The sequence below is a fragment of the Rousettus aegyptiacus genome, unplaced genomic scaffold (assembly GCF_014176215.1).
Source record: "Rousettus aegyptiacus isolate mRouAeg1 unplaced genomic scaffold, mRouAeg1.p scaffold_m13_p_7, whole genome shotgun sequence".
NCBI classification, from domain to species: Eukaryota; Metazoa; Chordata; class Mammalia; order Chiroptera; family Pteropodidae; genus Rousettus; species Rousettus aegyptiacus.
Window position 1 is genome coordinate 102616608 of NW_023416310.1, and position 19930 is coordinate 102636537.

General features: G+C 35.4%; 1 protein-coding gene across 3 annotated transcripts in view; it reads left to right on the forward strand.

Annotated features, from left to right (window-relative positions):
* Positions 1-19930, forward strand: part of AFF4 (AF4/FMR2 family member 4) — a 64284-nt gene that overhangs the window by 28534 nt on the left and 15820 nt on the right. For 2 of the 3 annotated variants that reach the window (XM_016118386.2, XM_016118388.2), the window contains 8 exons: positions 9579-9615; positions 11070-11115; positions 13248-13302; positions 13755-13792; positions 14161-14323; positions 14964-15881; positions 18768-18856; positions 19452-19692. In XM_016118386.2, coding sequence (XP_015973872.1) covers positions 9579-9615; positions 11070-11115; positions 13248-13302; positions 13755-13792; positions 14161-14323; positions 14964-15881; positions 18768-18856; positions 19452-19692 — 1587 coding nt within the window. The remainder of the gene's footprint in view (positions 1-9578; positions 9616-11069; positions 11116-13247; positions 13303-13754; positions 13793-14160; positions 14324-14963; positions 15882-18767; positions 18857-19451; positions 19693-19930) is intronic. The other variant, XM_036223932.1, reaches the window with a different exon arrangement.

Genomic DNA, 19930 nt, shown 5'->3' on the forward strand with positions numbered 1-19930 from the left:
ACATATATATATATATGTATATAATCATTACTTATAAGCATTTTCTCATTTAATTTCTTTACAGATACATTGTTCTGTACTTTTAATCAACAATAGGTCTTAGAGACTTTTCCATGTTGTTATAAGTATATATTATATATAGATTATATATTACATGTAGAGATATTTCTTTTAATTGCATCCATAGTATAAATATATCTTAGTTTATTTAGCCATTTCTCTTTGGTATTTAAGTTGTCACCAAGTTTTCATTTCTATAAGCATTGCTTTAGTGGATATCTTTTCATGCCTTCTTGTGTGAATACAAATTTCTTTTGGGTAAAAAGCAACAAGTAGAATTGCTAAGTATAAAGAGCATATGTTTAATACGTACTCTCAGATTCCCCTGTTGTGGTTGTACTAGTCAGTACTCCCACTTGTGTTCCCTATTTATTCTCCCTCACGTGCATACCACCATTTGTTAAGCACCAATCTTTTGAGTAAGAGATGGTATTTCGTTTCCTAGATCCCTAGTAAAGTTCATCATCTTTACACATTTATCATCCATTTGATTTCATATGGATGAATTTGCCCATATCCTTTACCCTTCGGGTTCCATCACCTATGAGTTTTAAGAGGATTTCTTTATTTTATGTTGTTTTGTTTGAATTCTGGATTCTAATAATTTATTCTACTATATGCTACAAATATATCTCCTTCAGTCCTTTTAAGTTTTATGGTCTAGAAGATTTTAATTTTGATGAAAAAATACATCTTTCTCTATTATAGCTTTTGCTTTGTAATGTTTTATTAAAGAAGGTTATTCCTTCTCTAGGATCATAAACATGCCCTCTGATTTTTCTTTTAATATGATTTCAGTTTTGTTTTTATATTTATAGTTAGCCCAGTTTATTTCTATGAATGGTGTTAGGTAGAGATACAACTTTCTGGCCATATATGCACCATACCACAGTCTTTTACTTTTTAAATCAGCTTTATTTACACATAAAAAATGCACATATATTTAATGTACAGTTTGGTTTGATAGGTGTATGCATCTTTGTAACCACAACGCTAATCAAGAATTAGAACATTTCCATCACCCCCAAAGTTCACTCATGTTCTTTTGCAGTCACCTCACCCCCACCACTGGCCCCGCACAATTACTGATTTGTTTTATGTCACGATAGATAAGTTTTGCTTTTTTTCGAATTTCATATAAATGGAATTCATTCAGTGTTTACTTCTTTTGTATATATGATTCTTCTTTTGCTCAGCATATAGTTTTGAATTCTTCTTTGTTCTCGCATGTATTAGTAATTTGTTCCTTTTTATTTTTGAGTCCTTTTTTATTTCTATTATATAAAAATACCAAAATCTTCCATTCACATATTGATGAACATTTGAGTTGTTGCCAGATTTGGGCTATTAAGAATAAAATATAAACATTCACTTACAAGTCTTTGTGTAGACTTATGTTTTCTTTTCTCGTGGGTAGTACTGGGCTATATGGCAAAAAAAAACAATTGCCGGGTCATATGTTGAGTGCATATTAAATTAATACTAAACCGAAAACTATTCTCCAAAGTAATTATATCACACTCCTTCTCCCCACTCCCTTCCCCAACAGCCCGATAGTTTCATTTGTTCTCCATCCTTGCCTACATTTAGTATTGTCAGTGAGTTTAGTTTTAGCGATTTTATTGGGCATGTAGAGTTTCTTTTATTTTTATTTGTATTTCCCTGATGACTAATGAATGATATTGAATCTCTTTTCATGAACTTATTAGCCATTCTTTTTGAAATGTGAGTTCAAATCTTTTGCACTTTTTTTTTTACAGGGGGAGGGGCGGGATGGTGATTGTGGCAGGGTCAGGGGGTGGTGGTTGTAGTATTCTTACAATGTCTTTTGTTTTAGTATCAGGATAGTACTAGCTTCTTAAAAGGAGCAAGAAATATTCTCTTATCATTACTTTCTGAAATAGCTTTTGGAATATTAGTATTAATTCTTCCTTGAATGTTTAATATAATTCAACAGTGAAGCTGTCTGAGCCTGTAGTGTTCTTCATTGGAAGGTTTTAAATAAATAATTCAATTTCTTGTATTAGATACAGAGGTATTCAGATTTTCTCTTTCTTATGTCAGTTTTGGTAATTTATTTCATCTTTGTAGTCAAATTCATTGGCATAGAGTTATTTATACTATATACTTATTCTTTCAATGTCTGTAGGATATGTATTGACGTCCTTTTTTTGCCTGATACTGGTGATTTGTATTTTGTTTCTCTTTGTTTTCCTTAATCATTCTAGCTAGAGGTTTTTTAGTTTCTTTGATTGTTTCCAAGAACCATCTTTTAGGTTTTTTCCCCCTAGTTTTCTATTTCTTTGATTTTTGCTTTTATTGTGAATATTTTCTTTCTGTGTATTTTGGGTTTCATTTCCTTTTCTTCTAATTTCTTAAGGTGGAAACTTGGATCATAGATTGTAAACATTTTTATTTTAACTACTTAAAACAACCAATTTTTTATTGACAGCCATGTATGTCACCCTGAACAAGCCCGATCCCGTCTGTTCTCAGAAGCTAAACAGGGTCAGGCCTGGTTAGTACTTGGATGGGAGACTACCTAGGAAGACCAGATGCTGTAGGTGTAAAATATAAAAAATAAAAAAAATAAGAGATTGTAAGTTGACAAAGTCCTTGCAATCTGTGAAGTCAACTAAGGGTTACCTCACTTAAAAAAATTAAAAAAATAAATAAAACTACCAATTTTCCTCTAAGCTCTGCTTTAGGTGTGTCTCACAGATTATGATATATTGTGTTTTTATTATTTAGTGCAAAATATTTTGTGTCTTTTTTGATCCATGGGTTATTCAAAAGTATATATGGTTTTATTTTAAAATATTTAAGCATTTTCCAGATATCATTCTGTTATTAATTTCTAATTTTTACTCCCGCCAGAGAATATATGCTGTATAATTTCAGTCCTTTTAAATGTTAATATATTATGGCCTAATATATGATCTCTCTTGGTGACTGTTTCATGTGCTTTGGAAACAATATGTTCTATATATATGAGATCAAATTGATTGAGAGTAGTTATCTTTATGTGTATATTTTTTAAGTCATCTGTATTTTTACTGACTTTTTGTCTACTTGTTCAATTACTGAGAGTGTTGACATCTGCATCTCTATTTGTGGATCTCTTTCCTTTTTCAGTTTTGTCTTTGATTTGTGTATTTTGTAGCTTTGACATTGGGTACATATGCATTGAAGATTGGTATGTCTTTCTGATGAATTGATCTCTTTTTTTCAATATAAGATGTCCCTTTTTATATCTGGTATTAATCCTTGTTCTGAAGTCTACTTTCTCTGATATTCATAAGCCACTCCAGCTTTCATTTCATTATTAGCATAGTTTAACATTTTCTGTTCTTTTTTTTTCCCATTTATCTGCACCTTTATATTTAAAATGAGTTTCTTACAGCCAGCATATAATTGGGTCTTGCATTTTTATTTAGTCTGCTAATCTCTAGCATTTAATTTTGGAGTGTTTAAACAATTTCTTTTTAATGTAATCTTTGCTATTGTAGGGTTTAAATTTTACTGTAAACATCAGCATAAAAATGTTTGTGTAGTTAGTTGTATCTTTAGTTTTCTTGGTTATATATCCAGAAGTGGAATTGTTGGGTCATGTGGTAATTCTGTGTTTAATATTTGAGGAACTGCTCGATGATTTTTCAACATGGCTATTCCATTTTATATACCACTTGTAGTGTATGAGAGTTCAGATTTCTCCACATCCTAGCCAATTTATCATTATCTTTCTTTTTGATTTTAGTTATTTTAGTAGTTGTGAATTGGAATATCATTGTGATTTTGATATTCATTTCCCTGATGGTTAGCAATGCTAAGAATCTCTTCATGGACTTACTGGCGTTTGTACTTCTTATTTGGAGATATATCTATTCAGATATTTTGCTGATTATTTTAAATTGGGTTATTTGTCTTTCTTAAGTTATAGGAGTTCTTTATATATTTTAGAGTACAGTCCCTTATTCATTATATGATTTGCAAAAATATTCTCCCATTCTGTGGGTTGTCTTTTTTTACTTTTTTGATGATGTTCTTTAAAGCACAAAATTTTAAAATTTTGATGAAGTCTAATTTATCGATTTTTTAATTTATATTCCCGGTGTCATATCTAAGAAACCATTGCAAAATCCAAGATAACAAAAATTTACAACCAGTTTTCCTCTAAGAATTTTATAGTTTTTAATCTTAAATTTAGATCTTTGTTCTTTATTCCTGTGTAATCATCCACATTCCTATCTGGTATCATTTTCCTTCTACCTGAAGGACTTTAACATTTCTTTTAGTGTTTACTTGCTGGTGATGAATGCTTTTAGCTTTTGTATGTATTTCACCTTTTTTTTTTTTTTTTTAAGATATTTTTACTGGATGTAGAGTTTTTATATTGAAGATATTGCTTGTATTGTCTTTTGGGTTACATTGTTTCTGATATGCAATTTATTGTCATTCTTTTTATGTAATAGGTCCTTTTTTTTCTTCTGGTTGCTTTTAAGATTTTTTTTTGTCTTTGTGACTGATTTTAAACTGTTCAATTATGATATGCCTTGGTGTAGTTCTTTTCATCTTTCTTGTGCTTGGGCATTTTTTAGCTTCTTGGAATTTTGGATTTATAGTTTTTTTAATCACACTTGGAAAACTTTTGCTCCTATTTCCTCAGAATATTTTCCTGTACTCCCTTCTCTCTTTTTCTCTTCAGGGATTTCAGTTACATGTACCATGTATATTCAGCCACTTTAAGTTGTTTCACAACTCAGTATGTCCTGTTCATTTTTTTCAGTCTTTTATCATTTTATTTGGGTAGTTTCTATTGCTATAGCTTCAGGTTCAGTAATCATTCGTTCTGCAATTTCTAATCTGTTCTTATTCCCAGTGAACATATTTTTGATCTCAGAATTATGGTTTTCATCTTTATAAATTTGATGTTTGTATATTTGTTTATTTAAATTTAGTTTTTACAGTGTTCCAGGTATTAAATTTGACAATGTATTCTTTATGAATGACAAAACACTTTGTTAGAAAGTGGAGGACAAAAGAATAATTGCAGTAGGCTCAGAGGATATTGGAGACAGTTGAACCTATAAAAGATTTTCTTTTGAGGCATGGCCTATGAAAGAGGGGCAGAGAAATCTGGTGCTAAGAAAGTTATGGCGATGTTGTCAGGGGAGTATATTTAAAAGATTGAGAATATTTTATCATTTATATGCTGATTATAATGATTCGGTAAAAAAGGGAAAACATGATACGTGGGGAAGAGAGAGAGGGTAATTTTGGGAAGTCTCCACAGTAACATTTGAGATTCAGTGCCCAAGCAGAAGATATCCTTAGAATTAGGGCACAGTTAGGTCCTTCTTTGTTGCAGGAGGGAAAGCAGAGTGAATGGGTATAGTTGGTGCTAGATTGGTAGATTTTTAGTGGGAGTTTGGAGCATACTAAAACTTTTGGTTGTCCTTGCCTAAACCCACTGTGTGTTTGGGACAACCCCTGGCAATGTTCTGGGTGCCACAGGTGTAGCACTGAACCATTTAGATGTTGCCCCTGCCCTAAGATTGATATTTAAAGAAACAATTTGGACATGGCTCCATAGTGTAGTGGTTAGCATGTCTGCTTTACATGCAGAAGGTCCTGGGTTTGCGCCCCAGGTGGAGCCATGGACCATAGCCCAGGTGCACTAGTCCCCCCGCCCCCCAGGTGTGCCCCAAGTGTGTGAGAGGAGAAGCCCTCCTTCAGTGATCCAGTTCTTAAGGGGAAAAGGAGAAACTAGGCAACATCCATGGCGGGGGAGGGGCGGGGTGTGGCGGGGAGTGGCAGGGAGTGGCAGCAGGGAGAGGGGAATTAAAAGGAAGGGGGGAAGAAGCAATTAGCATAGTATGTGTCAATGCCTAGAATAGTTTCTGGTCCGTAATAATAGCTTTTCGATAAATGTTTCTTGACCGAATTTGGATATATATACTCAGGTAACTCTGTTTAGATTTTTGGTATTTCTGAAACACCTCAGCTACTTAAGATTATTGTTTCATTGCTTTTACAGGTCAGGTTTTGCTTTTTTATAGCTCCTCATTCTCTGAATTTTCAGTGTATGTAAGTTCTTGTGAAATATAGTTTAAAGCCTTATATAATGCTTTAATAGGTATTTATTCTTGTGCACAACCACATGGACTAGGTCAAATGAGAAGACAGAGAAGGGACAAAATTTTGCTACTTAAGAGTATTTTGAAATGGCATTTTAGAGAAGGTGACACCAACTAGGGTTAGAAAGAGAAGCATATGAGTGCCAGAAGCACATGGGAAGATGGGGAACACAACAGAGAGGACTTCGCACCCATTAGCAGAAAGAACAGTCGGCAGGTGGCTAGTGGTGGGTGGGTGAGAAGCTGGGTTTACTAATGTATTTGGAGAGCCAGTTTAGTGAATCCATATCATTTGCTTAAACATCCTCAATCTGTCCTATTTAAAAAACAACACAACAAAAATCCTTCTATCCCATGTTATTCTTCAGCCACTCCTCCTCTTTACTGTGAAACTTATTAGAGAGTTGTTTGCCATCTATAGTCTTATTCTGGTTTTGGTTTGCATTTCCTTAATGATCTTTTCATGTGTTCATTGGCCATTTGTTTATCTTCCCTGGAGAAATGTATATTCAGAGCTTTTGCCCATTTTTTATTGGGTTATTTGTTTTTTTATTTTTAAGAGTCCTTTATATAGTGTAGATATCAGTCTCTTACCGAATACGTGATATGCAAATATTTTCTTCCCATTCTGTGAGTTGTCTTTTCACTTTCTTGGTAGTGTCATTTGAAGCACAATACTTAATTTTGATGGTCTTAATTTGTCTGTTTCTTTTATGTCTTGTGCTTTTGATGTCATATGTAAGAATTCTTGCCAAATCCAAGGTTGTTAAGATTTGGCACTATGTTTTCTTTTAATAGTTTTGTAATTTAGCTCTTAATTTAGGTCTTTGATTCATTTTTGAGTTAATTTATTTTTATATTGTCTGAAGTAAGCATCCAACGTCATTCTTTTTCTTATGGCTATTTAGTTGTCTCAGTACTGTTTGTTGAAGAGTATTCTTTCCCCATTGGATTGTCTCGTTGACCATATATGTATATTTACAATGTTGTTGTTGTTGTTGTTTTTCCAACAGCAAAACTGTATTTTAGCTTTCATACTGTTTGGATGTCTCTTTCACAGAAAATTCTGTCATTGAAGGAAGATGGCACTTATTTTTAAGTAGGCATTTATTTAAGGATATTTGTATAATTTTAGTACTACATAATGTACCATAGACTTAACCTAGAAAAACGGACAATTCGCATATGTGAAACAACTATTCTCATCATGAAAGTTGAGTTTGGAAACTCATGTTTCTTTCACCAACAGTGTTACCGGAGAGTGTGGATCCTCTCCTGGTCCGTTGTCCAGGTTCTTGATATCTCGAACAAAGAATTGAGCAAGATGCTGAAATACAGCAGAAAAGAAGTTTTATTAGAAGGGAAAGTACACTTTCAGACATGGAAGCGAGCCTGAACAAGACAAGTGTGGCTCAAAAGGCCTAGTAACAAAGCTTTTGGGGTTTTTTTCCTCATTTGCTGTGGATGGTTACTTTTCTCAGAGGGGTGGACTTCCTTGATTGACAACTAAGATTGACAGGACTCAGCGATTCATCATTTGCTTTCTGCGCATGTTCATTCTCAGAATTCAGTCTGTTAAAATGATATTAATGAACTGCTGGACTTATGCATCATATTATGATGATAGTATAATGAGGCTCAGGTGAGTTAAAGGTCGTTGTGGTCTTTGTTGTACAGGTGCAAATGACTGGCTTAAACTGGTACCTAATTCTCTGCTTGCTTGTTTCTTTGTAGAAATTACTTTTAGCCTAAAAATGCTTTCTGGCTTGCTTAATTGTGGGCAAATTAGGATGGACCCCTTCTAGGATAGGATGACCTCAGTGTCTTTGCAGGCAGATCTGAAAACCGCCTAACTAACTTTCCTACCTAAAACTAACTGTTTTCTAAGAGCCGCGAACCCTCTTTATTAGTATGGATGTTGAGGGACGGGAGGTCTCTTCCGTATCCACTTCCTGCTGAGGAGGGTCATCATCCCTGCCTGTTGGGGTTTCATGGAGCTCTTTTCTTTCTGTCTTAGTCAAGGCGGGTCTTAGGTTTCCTGCTGAAGTGCTGCCTCAGTCCCTAGACAAGGAAAAGAAGATACAAACTTGTTATTTAAATCATATATCTATTGATTTCTATTGTTGATTTGCCTATTAAGTGAGTAAAGGGAAACAGGCTTGGTCAATATATTTCTTAACAGAGAAAAAAAAGATCTTTGGCCTAAAGTCTTCTCCCCTTTCAGACTCTAAGGGCCCTGTCTGGCCTAACACCATTTCTGCTAATAGTGGGTCGATGACCCTTATCAATAGCCAGAGGATCTGAGTCACCAGTTTCAGGGCAGTTATCGAGGTTTGAGGGAAAGGGCCTTTTTCCTAAAGTAAAGAGGGAAGAAAACTTAATTAGGTTTACTACAAGATTGAGAACTCTGCAAGAGATGTCCCGTATCATTTCCTGCTAAATGATTAAAAATTTTATGAGTGATGTCCCCCTGTCAACAGTACATTTGGCTTCCTTTTTACTGGTGCTCTTGAGAGAGGGAGAGTCAAGCAAGGATGTTTCGATTACAGGCTTTTGTTATTCTTTGAGACTAAGCCCTGAACCATGGTACTGACTAGCCTTATGTCTCCTCCCAGTAGAGGGGAATTTGGTTTCCCACTTTTTCTTCTTTATATATTTCCGGAACTGTCATGACATCAGGTACATGTTGGAAGCTGCAGTATTTGCAATGCAGATGATATAATGATATTACAATTAGCCAAAGGTCATGCCTTAGCCAAAGATGTTGTCTAAGCTGGAAAAGACCAGTTTTGGCTTATCTCCCCTTGCTTGGGCTAAAACAGGGGGAGATCTGAAGAAAGGAAGAATTTCTGAATTCGTGTCCTGCAGCAGGAGGGTATATTCCCTGGGTTTCCTGCCTCAGTGCTTCCTGAGTACCAGGCACTGTGCTAGTATGACACTCTCTTCAAGTTGCTAATTGTGAGATATTGGAAGTAGGAAGATGAAGGTAGTAAAATGGCATGGGAATACCATGTAGAGTTTTTTAGTCCATAAAAGTAGTATATTTTGAGACTATTAAAGTTGTACAGCTATTTTTCACCCTAGTATACAGTTTTTAGTATTACCTGAAAAAAAAACTTTTAAAAGCATTTTAAGACCAATCTTAAATTTAAATCATTCGCTTTTCCAGGGCTCTAAATTAGAATATGAGTACCCGGAATGGTGCTGAAAAGAAATGAATGATAAAGATAGACTACTAGGGTATTTGAATTCTACTAGTGTTTTTTCTATTATTCATTCTTAGGAATTTAACATAATCTTTCATTGAATTAGCTAGAATTAAAGAATTTAATGAACCTTTTCATTCAATATTACTATATAATTTTATCTCTTTATCTTTAGGAGTCTCAGCAGTCCAACTTTGGCCCTGGAGAACAAAGTGAGTATTTCTTTTCCTCTTGGTTTTGTAATTAAGGTGTTCATTGAGCATTCGTTTTTCATGGTCAAGTCATATATTATTGTAATAATTATTTGCGTGTCTTATCCCAGTTTTTATGATGATTAGTAATGAGTTGAGCTTGATCTGCTTAAAGTGAAGAATTATAGATCATTGGAGATCATAATTAACAATTTTTATTAAGTATTTGAACTAATAATAGTTCAGAGTTCATGAATTTCAATTTGATGGATACCTCATAAACCCAATAGCTTAGTCTGTCTTTCCATCTCCTTCATGAAGATATTTGGTTCTATGATAGTAAAACTCCAGGTAAGAAGGGGTCATTGTAGCTTACAGTAGCTGTTCTCTTCCTATTTCTATATTTATTTATTCTTCCTGGGTCTTTTGGCCTGGAAACGAAGTCTGCTACAAAACCCCCTTCTACCTCTCCTCTCTTGGCCTCTCAGAAGAACTGGAGGGAAAAATAGTGGTAAGGGCAGGGATTGTAGCAAATATCCAGGCCTCACCATATAGTGCTGTAACAACAAATGTTCTTTTTGCCAAGAGCAGTAACTTCTTAAATAGATAGATTTACACTGTTAATAAACTGTTTTGGGAGATAAAAATGTGGAATTCTTTGATCCTTAGCTTGTTTTCTTTAGTGATCCTAAAGATAAAATGAGAATATTCTTTTTAATAACAAACTGTATCCATTTCTTACTTATACCTTAAAGCTGTAGTTAAAGGAAAAAGGGACCCAACATTGTGAACATACAGAAAATAGCTAGCTACATGACAGAGTGTTTATATTTTCTCTCTCAAAATCTTTCGAGAATGTCATTTTTACTTCTGACCCCTTCTCCTGTTCTCTCTCCCCAAAGCTAACTATTGACAAATAGTATCATAAGCTTCACTTACCCTTTATTACTTGTGTTTTTCACTTAATTTATTTTAGAGCTGTGTCTGTATTAGGGTTAAGCTCTAGCTCATTCTTTTTAACATTAAAATAGTGTTATAGTGTATGAAAGTACCATAATTTAGTTAATTAGTCTCCTCTTGATGGACATTTGTTTCCAGATTTTGCTATTACAAACCATACTATAATAAATGTGTGTGTTTATGTTTATATATTCCTCCAGATATACCTGTAAGGTAAATCCTTTCGTTATCATTGCTGAGTAGGTGGATATGTGCATTTAACAGTATTGATAAGATAATATTACCAGATGACCCTCTAAAAAGATTGCGGGAATTTATAGTTGTACCAACAGCATATGAACATGCCTACTTCCACCAATATCTTACATTATCAAACTTTAATGTGTTACCAATTTGATGGATGAAGAATTATATCTCATTATTTTGACTTACATTTCCTTGAGGGTATATCAGTAGATGTTTTACAATCCAAATAACCCTATTTCAGTTGCTGATTTCTGCACTTTTTGTTCTAGAAAGATACAATCCTTCTAAAACTTCAAATGGGCATCAGTCTAAATCGTAAGTTTATTTCTTAATAAGCTTAATGTTTGTCTTTTTTGCTGAAAGTCTGGATATTTAGAATAACACTTAGAAATATGTACTTAATCTTTTAAGGCATGGTAGGTAAAATTTCCTGTAAAGGGCCAGATAGTGAAATATTTTAGGTTTTAGAGACCAGATGGTCTCTGTTCCAACTACTTACCTCTGCCATTGTAGCCTAAAAGTGGCCTTAGACCCTGGATATCTGTGGCCATAGTCTGGTGTGTTCCAATAAAACTCTGTACGGAATAAGTGGTAGTCTGAATTTGGCTCGTGGGCCATAGTTTGCCTACTTCTGCTCTGAGATGATAATTTTTCCATCTCTCAGAGGGGTGTGTGTGTGTGCATGCACGCGTGCATGTTGATAGTTTTTAATAAAGATGACGTGAAAAAAGACATCATTCTTCTTACTAAGCTTTCCATTTAACTACTAAATATAGAATATTAAAGCAACATAGTTTGTGCTGTCTTTAAGTTTTTCTACTTTTATTTCATAGGTAGAACATGGAGTATACATCAAAATGTAATAGGGTAGTATATTAGATGATAATAAATTCCAGATTAAAGAATGAACTCCTCAATTCCCGAGACCACAAGTCATCTTAGTAAATAAACCAAAGTTCTAAAAAATCTGTGACCACAGTGTTGGCTCTAAGCCATAACTACAGTCTATACTAATAACCTCAACCTCATTAGATGACAGTAGGGCAACCTGATTGAGAATGAAAATATATGAATGCTAGAAGTCCCCTTCAGATTATATTCCTATTTATCATTTATTCATATGCAAAGAACTGATTCGAGCCTATGGATATGTGCATATCACTTTTTGCTGAAGGAACAAAAGCAGGCAGGACCTTGAGCAATCTGGTAAAATATTTGACATATTCCCGTGTGTAAAAGATTTGATATGTTCCCGTGTGTAAACAGTTTTGCTGAGTTGCCATTATTAAACAAGAGCTGAGAGAATTCAGAGTAATAAGTACATTTGCTTACAGGAGATCAGTCATAAAGATGCACTAAGGCCTTGTCCAAAACAAAACTCTTCTTTTCTGTCCCATTTAATTGGGCCACCTTAAAACATTTTTTATAATACTGTAATCATCTGGTACTTTGTTTCTAGGTGATCTTGTATAGGATATGCTTAATTTGGGGTCAGATTTAGAAATTCGTATTAAGCTTTGAGGGGGAAGTATAAGTAGTAATTGGAGTGAGTCAAGGAAGATTTCCATCCCATTGACTGGAGACGGTCCTGAAATTTTCAGAAGAAAGGTAATGGAGCGGCTGGTAATGAGAAATGAAATTTCTAGTTGTAGTACTTTGTATTAGTTTTTCCTCTCCTATAAAAAGATACAAGGAGTGTGTTTTGGTTTGTTACCAAGATTTTAATTTTAATTCTAATTTTATGGTCTTAAGGAAAATTTGTCTTTATTAGCTTATAGTATTTTGTTTTTTAAATTGATTTCAATTTTGATCAAGGAAGATTCAGAACCTGAAATTTATTTTTAATTTATACATGGTCATTTCTGTTGTATAGCCAAGTGTCTTAGAACTGTTACTTCCATGGAGGGCACTCATCTTTTGTAGAACTTTGACTTTGTGTTCTGGTGTTCACAATTACCTAGTTGTATAAATCTCTTCATGGAACCTTGGGGACAGTGAAAGAGAATTGCTGATCCTTTTATTTCATCTTCTTTTTAGGAGTTAATATCTCTCTAGTGGACTGTTGGGTATGAGTATGATAATTTGTTTGAATAATGAATGAGTATGTGTGTCTGCAATTAGGGGAAAAGTAGAGATTTACAGAAGTGAGTATGAGAGTTTCTAAAAGGTGGCTTTTGTTTAATTAGAAAAGAAAAATAAATATTATCCTTATGGAAATGGTGAAATCTCTCAACTTTTAAATTCCTTATTTCTCAGTTTTTATTCTGTATGCGAACCAAGCCAGACAGAGTAAGACTTACTGCTTTTTTTTTGAAAATTTGTTTTTCAAATTGACACTTCGGCTACCACAGTGATTATTTTTAGAATTCTTAGTAGATATTTAATACTCTGGTATGCCATGATAAACTGTTCCAAAAATAATACTCCTTTCTGCCTTTTCCCTCTAGTATGTTAAAAGATGACTTAAAGCTAAGCAGCAGTGAAGACAGTGATGGGGAACAGGTGTGTCTGCTACTACATTTGCCAGTCTCATACATATTTGTTTTCATTGTTTTTTTTAATAAGAATTATGGATAAATAATATACTTATTATCCGATTATTTAAAATAAGTTTCTGCTTTCCAACCCTGGAATGTTGTAGTTCTCTGCTCTGTCTTTAAACCTCCATTTTCTTCTTTCTTTTAAAAAATTGTCTTTTCCTTAATACTTATTATGGATCAGAACATATTCCTGAAGCATGAAATTGTTGACAAGAAGAATTATTAACAAAACTCCCCATCTTATCCTGGCATTTAGTTATTCTTTAGGTTAAAACAGTGTGTGGTAAGTGTTAAGTAAACACTGACACACACGTTAGAGAAAACAGTTTTTCTATTAAGAGTTCAGATACTCACATTAAGCAGGTGGAGTGCTATTTATTCATTCATGGATTTCTTCTCATGTTTTAATTTTAGGATTGTGATAAGACAATGCCAAGGAGTACACCAGGAAGGTAGGCATCCTTTTTTCTTATTTTATCTGGAGGGGTGGGATCAGCCTGATAACATTGTAGTGATATAATAATTGGCCTTATAAATATTATTGATCGTGATGGTGGTTGTATAGCCCTGTAAATTAACTAAAAATCATTGAATTTTGTACACTTAAAATGGGTGAATCTTACTTTTAAAAATATAAATATTGAGCAGATGAGGAACTTTTAAAGGAAGTATTTATAGTGAATTTCTGGATTCATAGAACTATAACAGCTTAACATAGAGTAAACATTTTAAACGAAGTTGGTTGTCATAATTGGATGGTTTCCTGTTATCATCGTAAGATAAGCAACTTTTGGTGGTGTGTGTGTTTTATCTCTTTTAGTAACTCTGAACCTTCACATCACAACAGTGAAGGGGCAGATAACTCCCGTGATGACTCCAGCAGCCACAGTGGGTCTGAAAGCAGTTCTGGATCTGATTCAGAGAGTGAAAGTAGTTCCAGTGACAGCGAGGCAAATGAGCCGTCCCAGAGTGCATCTCCTGAGGTGAGAGGGAGGCGGAGGCATATTCCATAGGCCCTCTCAGGGCCTCTGGGATGGCCAGTGGAGACCTGATTCAAATATAAAAGGTTACATATTCTGACAAAAAAAATTGAATTATCTATCTTAGAGGAAACCTAGATATTTCAGTTTCCTTGTAATTTGAATAAACACAAGGTCTAGATTAGGAACTACTTGAGGTCTTATTTCAAGTCATGAAAATATTGGATTTATTTTGTTTGGGCTTTATATTTGTGCTTAACATGGTAATTCATATTATGTAGTTATTGTGGATTAAAAAGTGTCCTATGTGGTATAACTTTACTTATAGGTTGATAAAATGTGATTTAAAATCTGTGTTGGTACCTACATTGTTTCTGGAATTAAATGTGGCCTCTTAAAATTTTGCCTTGAAGATAGAGTCCTGACAGTAATATTTAATGTTTAAATATTATCTGTAACATTAAGCTTACCTTCTCCTTCAAGTAATTAGACCTAATAGGCAGTATTCAGCCTTTGCTTTGGTCCAGTCAGAACTATGAAAAACAAATGTATTTGTGGTATTGGGCATTGTGTTATCCCTCTTCCTGTAAAGGAGGGAGTAAGCTTCAGTACTGAAAAAAGTATACTTATTTTTCTCTTTCAGCCTGAACCACCACCAACGAACAAATGGCAACTTGATAACTGGTTGAACAAAGTGAACCCACATAAAGTGTCACCAGCTTCTTCTGTGGATAGTAACATCCCATCATCTCAAGGCTATAAAAAGGAAGGCCGAGATCAGGGCGCTGGGAATAGCTACACTGATCCAAGTGGACCTAAAGAAACAAGTTCTGCTACTCCTGGACGAGACTCCAAAACTGTCCAAAAGGGATCTGAAAGTGGGCGTGGGAGGCAGAAATCTCCTGCGCAGAGTGACAGCACAACACAGAGGAGAACCGTAGGCAAAAAACAACCCAAAAAGGCTGAGAAGGCAGCTGCTGAAGAGCCCCGCGGAGGCTTGAAGATAGAAAGTGAAACCCCTGTAGACATGGCTACCAACATGCCCTCCAGCAGACACAAGGCAGCCACCAAAGGTTCAAGGAAACCCAACATAAAAAAGGAGTCTAAATCTTCCCCTCGACCTTCAGCAGAGAAAAAGAAATACAAGTCAACCAGTAAATCTTCCCAGAAATCGAGGGAAATCATAGAAACAGATACCTCATCCTCAGATTCGGATGAAAGCGAGAGCCTTCCTCCTTCCTCACAGACTCCTAAGTACCCTGAGAGTAATAGGACTCCCGTTAAGCCCTCCTCAGTGGAGGAAGAAGATAGCTTTTTTCGTCAACGAATGTTCTCTCCTATGGAAGAGAAGGAACTTCTTTCACCCCTTAGTGAGCCTGATGACAGGTATCCACTTATTGTGAAGATTGACCTGAATCTCTTGACTAGAATACCAGGAAAGCCTTACAAAGAAACAGAGCCACCTAAGGGGGAAAAGAAAAATGTGCCAGAAAAGCACACAAGAGAGGCTCAGAAACAAGCCTCAGAAAAAGTTTCCAACAAAGGCAAGAGGAAACATAAGGTTTGTAAAGGGTTTTGTTAAAATGCAATGGAAATCTCAGCCAAAAAATAACTAACTAGTTGAGTTGTAGCTATGAGGGAAAATAGAGGGTGAGCCCAAGGCCCACTTGAAGCTGCAGACAGAAGAGTCTCCTGAGGTCCCCGGTACCTCCACCTGCCTTTCAGTCCAGCAGGTAGTTTCTAGTAGCCAGGTCAGAAAGGAGCCGGGGCTTCCACCCCGAGTACACACTGGCCAGTGCAGAGGTGGGTGTCAGGCAGAGGTTGCACATTGTCTTGCACTGCGTGCTTCACCTTTGGTTTGAAATATCTTTGGTTGGGATCCGTACTCTCTAGGTTATCACAGTCCCTAATATTTCTCTGTTACACCCAGACCAAATCACGCTTTTAAAATTACTAATTCTAGCTAAAAAATTGACTTAACAGTTTTGACACATTCTTAAGAATTTCACTAATCCAGTGCACATATTTATGCCCCAGCTTTTTTCTGTTTTGAACATGCATATCTGCAAGCTCAGAACTAAAAAACATCTGCTGGCACACTGCCAGCTCTAATCTCTAAATATCTCCAAGATAATTTGGATTTGGAGACAAAGCGTGGTGTATATATTTAAGGTCAGCTTTTTTTAGGTCCACGTACAGTGAAAACACAGATGTCTATGATCGTAGGATAACAGACATAATGAAAAGAGCGGAATAACATATTTAAATAGAGTGTAACAGCTTGATCTATTCAGCTCTAGTGAGGAATTTTTAGAGAAAAGTACATTTTTAATCATCTGTTTTGAAGAGTGGTGTAATTTCCTGATACATATATGAGAGTATGATTGTAAAGACTGGAAGCATGAGCAGGTGGCCAGAGAGGCACCAGAACGGCTGGCTATACCAGGTAGTCTCAGAACAAAACCCCAATCTCCGTTGACCTGGAGAATTTCACACAGGAAGGTAGAAAGACTAACATTTTCCTAAAATGAAGTGAGCCAGGGTTCCCCCCCCCCCATAAAACCACAGTATTATATGCAGATAATGATGTATATTTGGCAAAATAGAATAATACTTGTCTCTTTTTTTCTTTTAATATCTTCAAAAGTTGAAGATATTTTAAAATGTGAATTTCTAGAAAACTGGAGCTTACTACTTTCAATGCTATAGATAATGAGTTTTCATTATTGTAGTATAGGGATGCTTTATTTGACTAGTAAGCTATTGAGGGCTGCTAGCCCCTGTAGCCCACAGCTTCAGATTGCCAGATGTGGTTATGGGCCTTAATTCATAGAATTGCATGAAAGAGAACATGTATGTGGTGACATGCTTTACCCTTTAGAAAACTAAGATGTTTCTTATAGAATAAAAAAATGGGTCCTTATGTGCTTAACAAGTATAACATGTTGTTTGTAAGATTTTAAAATGTTTATAATGTAGAAAGTCCTTCTTACAATACATATAATTGTCTTTAAAAAATTCCCTTCCTCTAAAAGAAGTGCCCCCGTACCTCCTCTCCTCCCTTATATCTCTTTGGTACATAATCCTCTCAAGTATTTACAACAATACTTGTGAGTCAAATTTCGATTCTTTAAAATGTGTAACACCAGGAAACTTGGTGGTGACTTTTGAGATTCATGGCTTCAGTAAAATTAAATGTCAGGGAATTCCTAAAGATCAAGCAAATGGTATGGAGAGGAGACCCAGCCAAGAGTAATGAAGGATGTAGATTAATTTTCTCATGTTTCATGTGTTCATCTTTAATTATTTTGTATAGGGGAACAGATTCTTTTGTTTTGGCAAAACATACATTATTTTGTGTCCTGATATTTGAAGCAGATATCAAAGAGTAAAACTTAGATTCACCCAGGAAAGTAGCATTGGCAATTATAGATGGGCCCATAGCTTGTGTCGCAGCAAAAAAAAAGTTTTTAAAAAATTATTAGGCTTGGGTATAACCAAAAAGGTGGATAGTAACAAGTGTTGATGAGATGTGGAGGAATTGGAATTTTCGTACAGTGCTGGTGAGAATATAAAATGATATAGCAGCTTTGGAACCCGATTTGGCTGTTCCTCAAAAATTTAAACATAGTGTTACCTTATTATGTCCCTGCCATTTCACTCCTAGGTATATACCTCTAAGAAATAAAAACAGGTCTACGCAAAAACTTGTATTCAGATGTTCTTAGCAGTATTGTTCATATTGGCTAAAAAGTGGAGATAACCCAAACGGCCGTCAAGTGATGAGTGAATAAATAAAACATGGTATAACCATACAGCGGAATATATTTAGCCATAAAAAGGAATGAAGTACTGATGGATGCTACAGCATGGATGAACCTTAAAAATGTTTTGCTAAATGAAGGGAGCCAGGCACAAAAGGTCATTTATATTCTATGCTTCCACATATATGAAAGGTCTAGGATAGGCAAATCCATAAAGACGAAATGTGTGGATTACTGATTACTAGCATCTGGAGTAGGGTGACTGCTAATGAGTACAAGGGTGTCTTGAGATGATAAAAATGTTGTACAATTGGTTGTGGTAGCGGTTGTACAGCTCTGTGAATATACTAAACATTGAATTATGTTCTTTTAAAGAGTCAATTTTATGGTATGTGAATTTATATTTTAATTAAAATTCTTTTCTTCAAAATCATTAGTCTGAAAAGATGTCATTTAAAGACTAGGCAATTTGTTTCAGTATTTGGGCTCTGTTAATCTAAAATAAGAGACCTCTTCTGAGCCTTAAAACTTAATTTACTGAACATTTTTAAAGGATTCTTTTACTTCACATGTATCTTTCTGAAGTTTATCAGGGATAAACTGTTTGGGGGTGACGTGCTGGAAACTGAAGTTAGATGAATAAAGTTCAAACCTAGCAGGTTCTTTTTCTGTTTTTCATCCAGAATGAAGATGATAACCGAACCAATGAGAGCAAGAAACCCAAAATGGAGGACAAGAATTCAGCAGGCCACAAGCCACCCAGCAACAGAGAGTACGTCCCCAAACGTATTACAGGCTTGTTAACACGTGTTATTTCTTATCGGGTACTTTCTAATGTGCTTAGAATGCTCCTTTTAGCAGGTATATGTCAGATAAATGTATACACATTTATATACCAAATAGTGGGAGCTTTTGCTGTAGTTACTAGGGATGGAAAGCATTGACGATTCAGGCACTTCTTCCTCTGCTTTTTTAGTGGAGTAGGGGTGAGATAGGATAAGGATTAAAGTAAGGTTTAGTACTGCCTGGCTAGATGACAAACTTATCTGTAACTTGCAAGACACTAATAGCTAATTTATGAGCATTAATATCTTCATTTACCGTTCACCTTGTTCATTTATTCATCCATACTTGTGTGGCAAGCCAAGGTTTAGGCACTGGATATACAACCATCGTGGGGGGCGGGGGGAGAGAAACGAGACTCCTGCCCTCATGAAATTTATAGTTTTGTTTTGCAGAAATCATGTGTCCTAGTAATCAGGGGGAAAAAACAAATTTGTCTTGAAAGCAGGAAAAGAGAAATGGGAAAAACCTGTCACCCCTATATGACTATGTGGTGAAATGAGGGCATTTGCTTGGTTTGGCAGGTCATCTAAGCAGAGTGCGGCAAAGGAAAAGGATCTACTGCCTTCTCCTGCTGGGCCTGCTCCGGCAAAAGACCCAAAAACGGAGCATGGCTCTCGGAAGAGGACTATTAGTCAGTCTTCTTCCTTAAAGTCAAGTAGTAACAGCAACAAGGAGAATAGTGGCAGCAGTAAAAACAGTTCCTCCACTTCCAAGCAGAAGAAAACTGAAGGGAAGACTTCCAGTAGCTCTAAGGAGGTCAAGGTAAGACATTTGGGCCTGAGTCTTTTGAAAATCGATCTCGTTGCCATGTGACTTATCCAAGGTGACACTGTGCTTTGAAAGTTTTATAAACATCTCATTAAATTTATAGGCCTGTGTATTTTACTTGTAAAATGTCATGATCTTGATAATAAACTTATGCAGTGATCTGAGACTGAAAGCAGCAGCAAGTCAGCTGGCCATGTATATAGTAGTTAAGATAGAAACCCATAATCAGAAA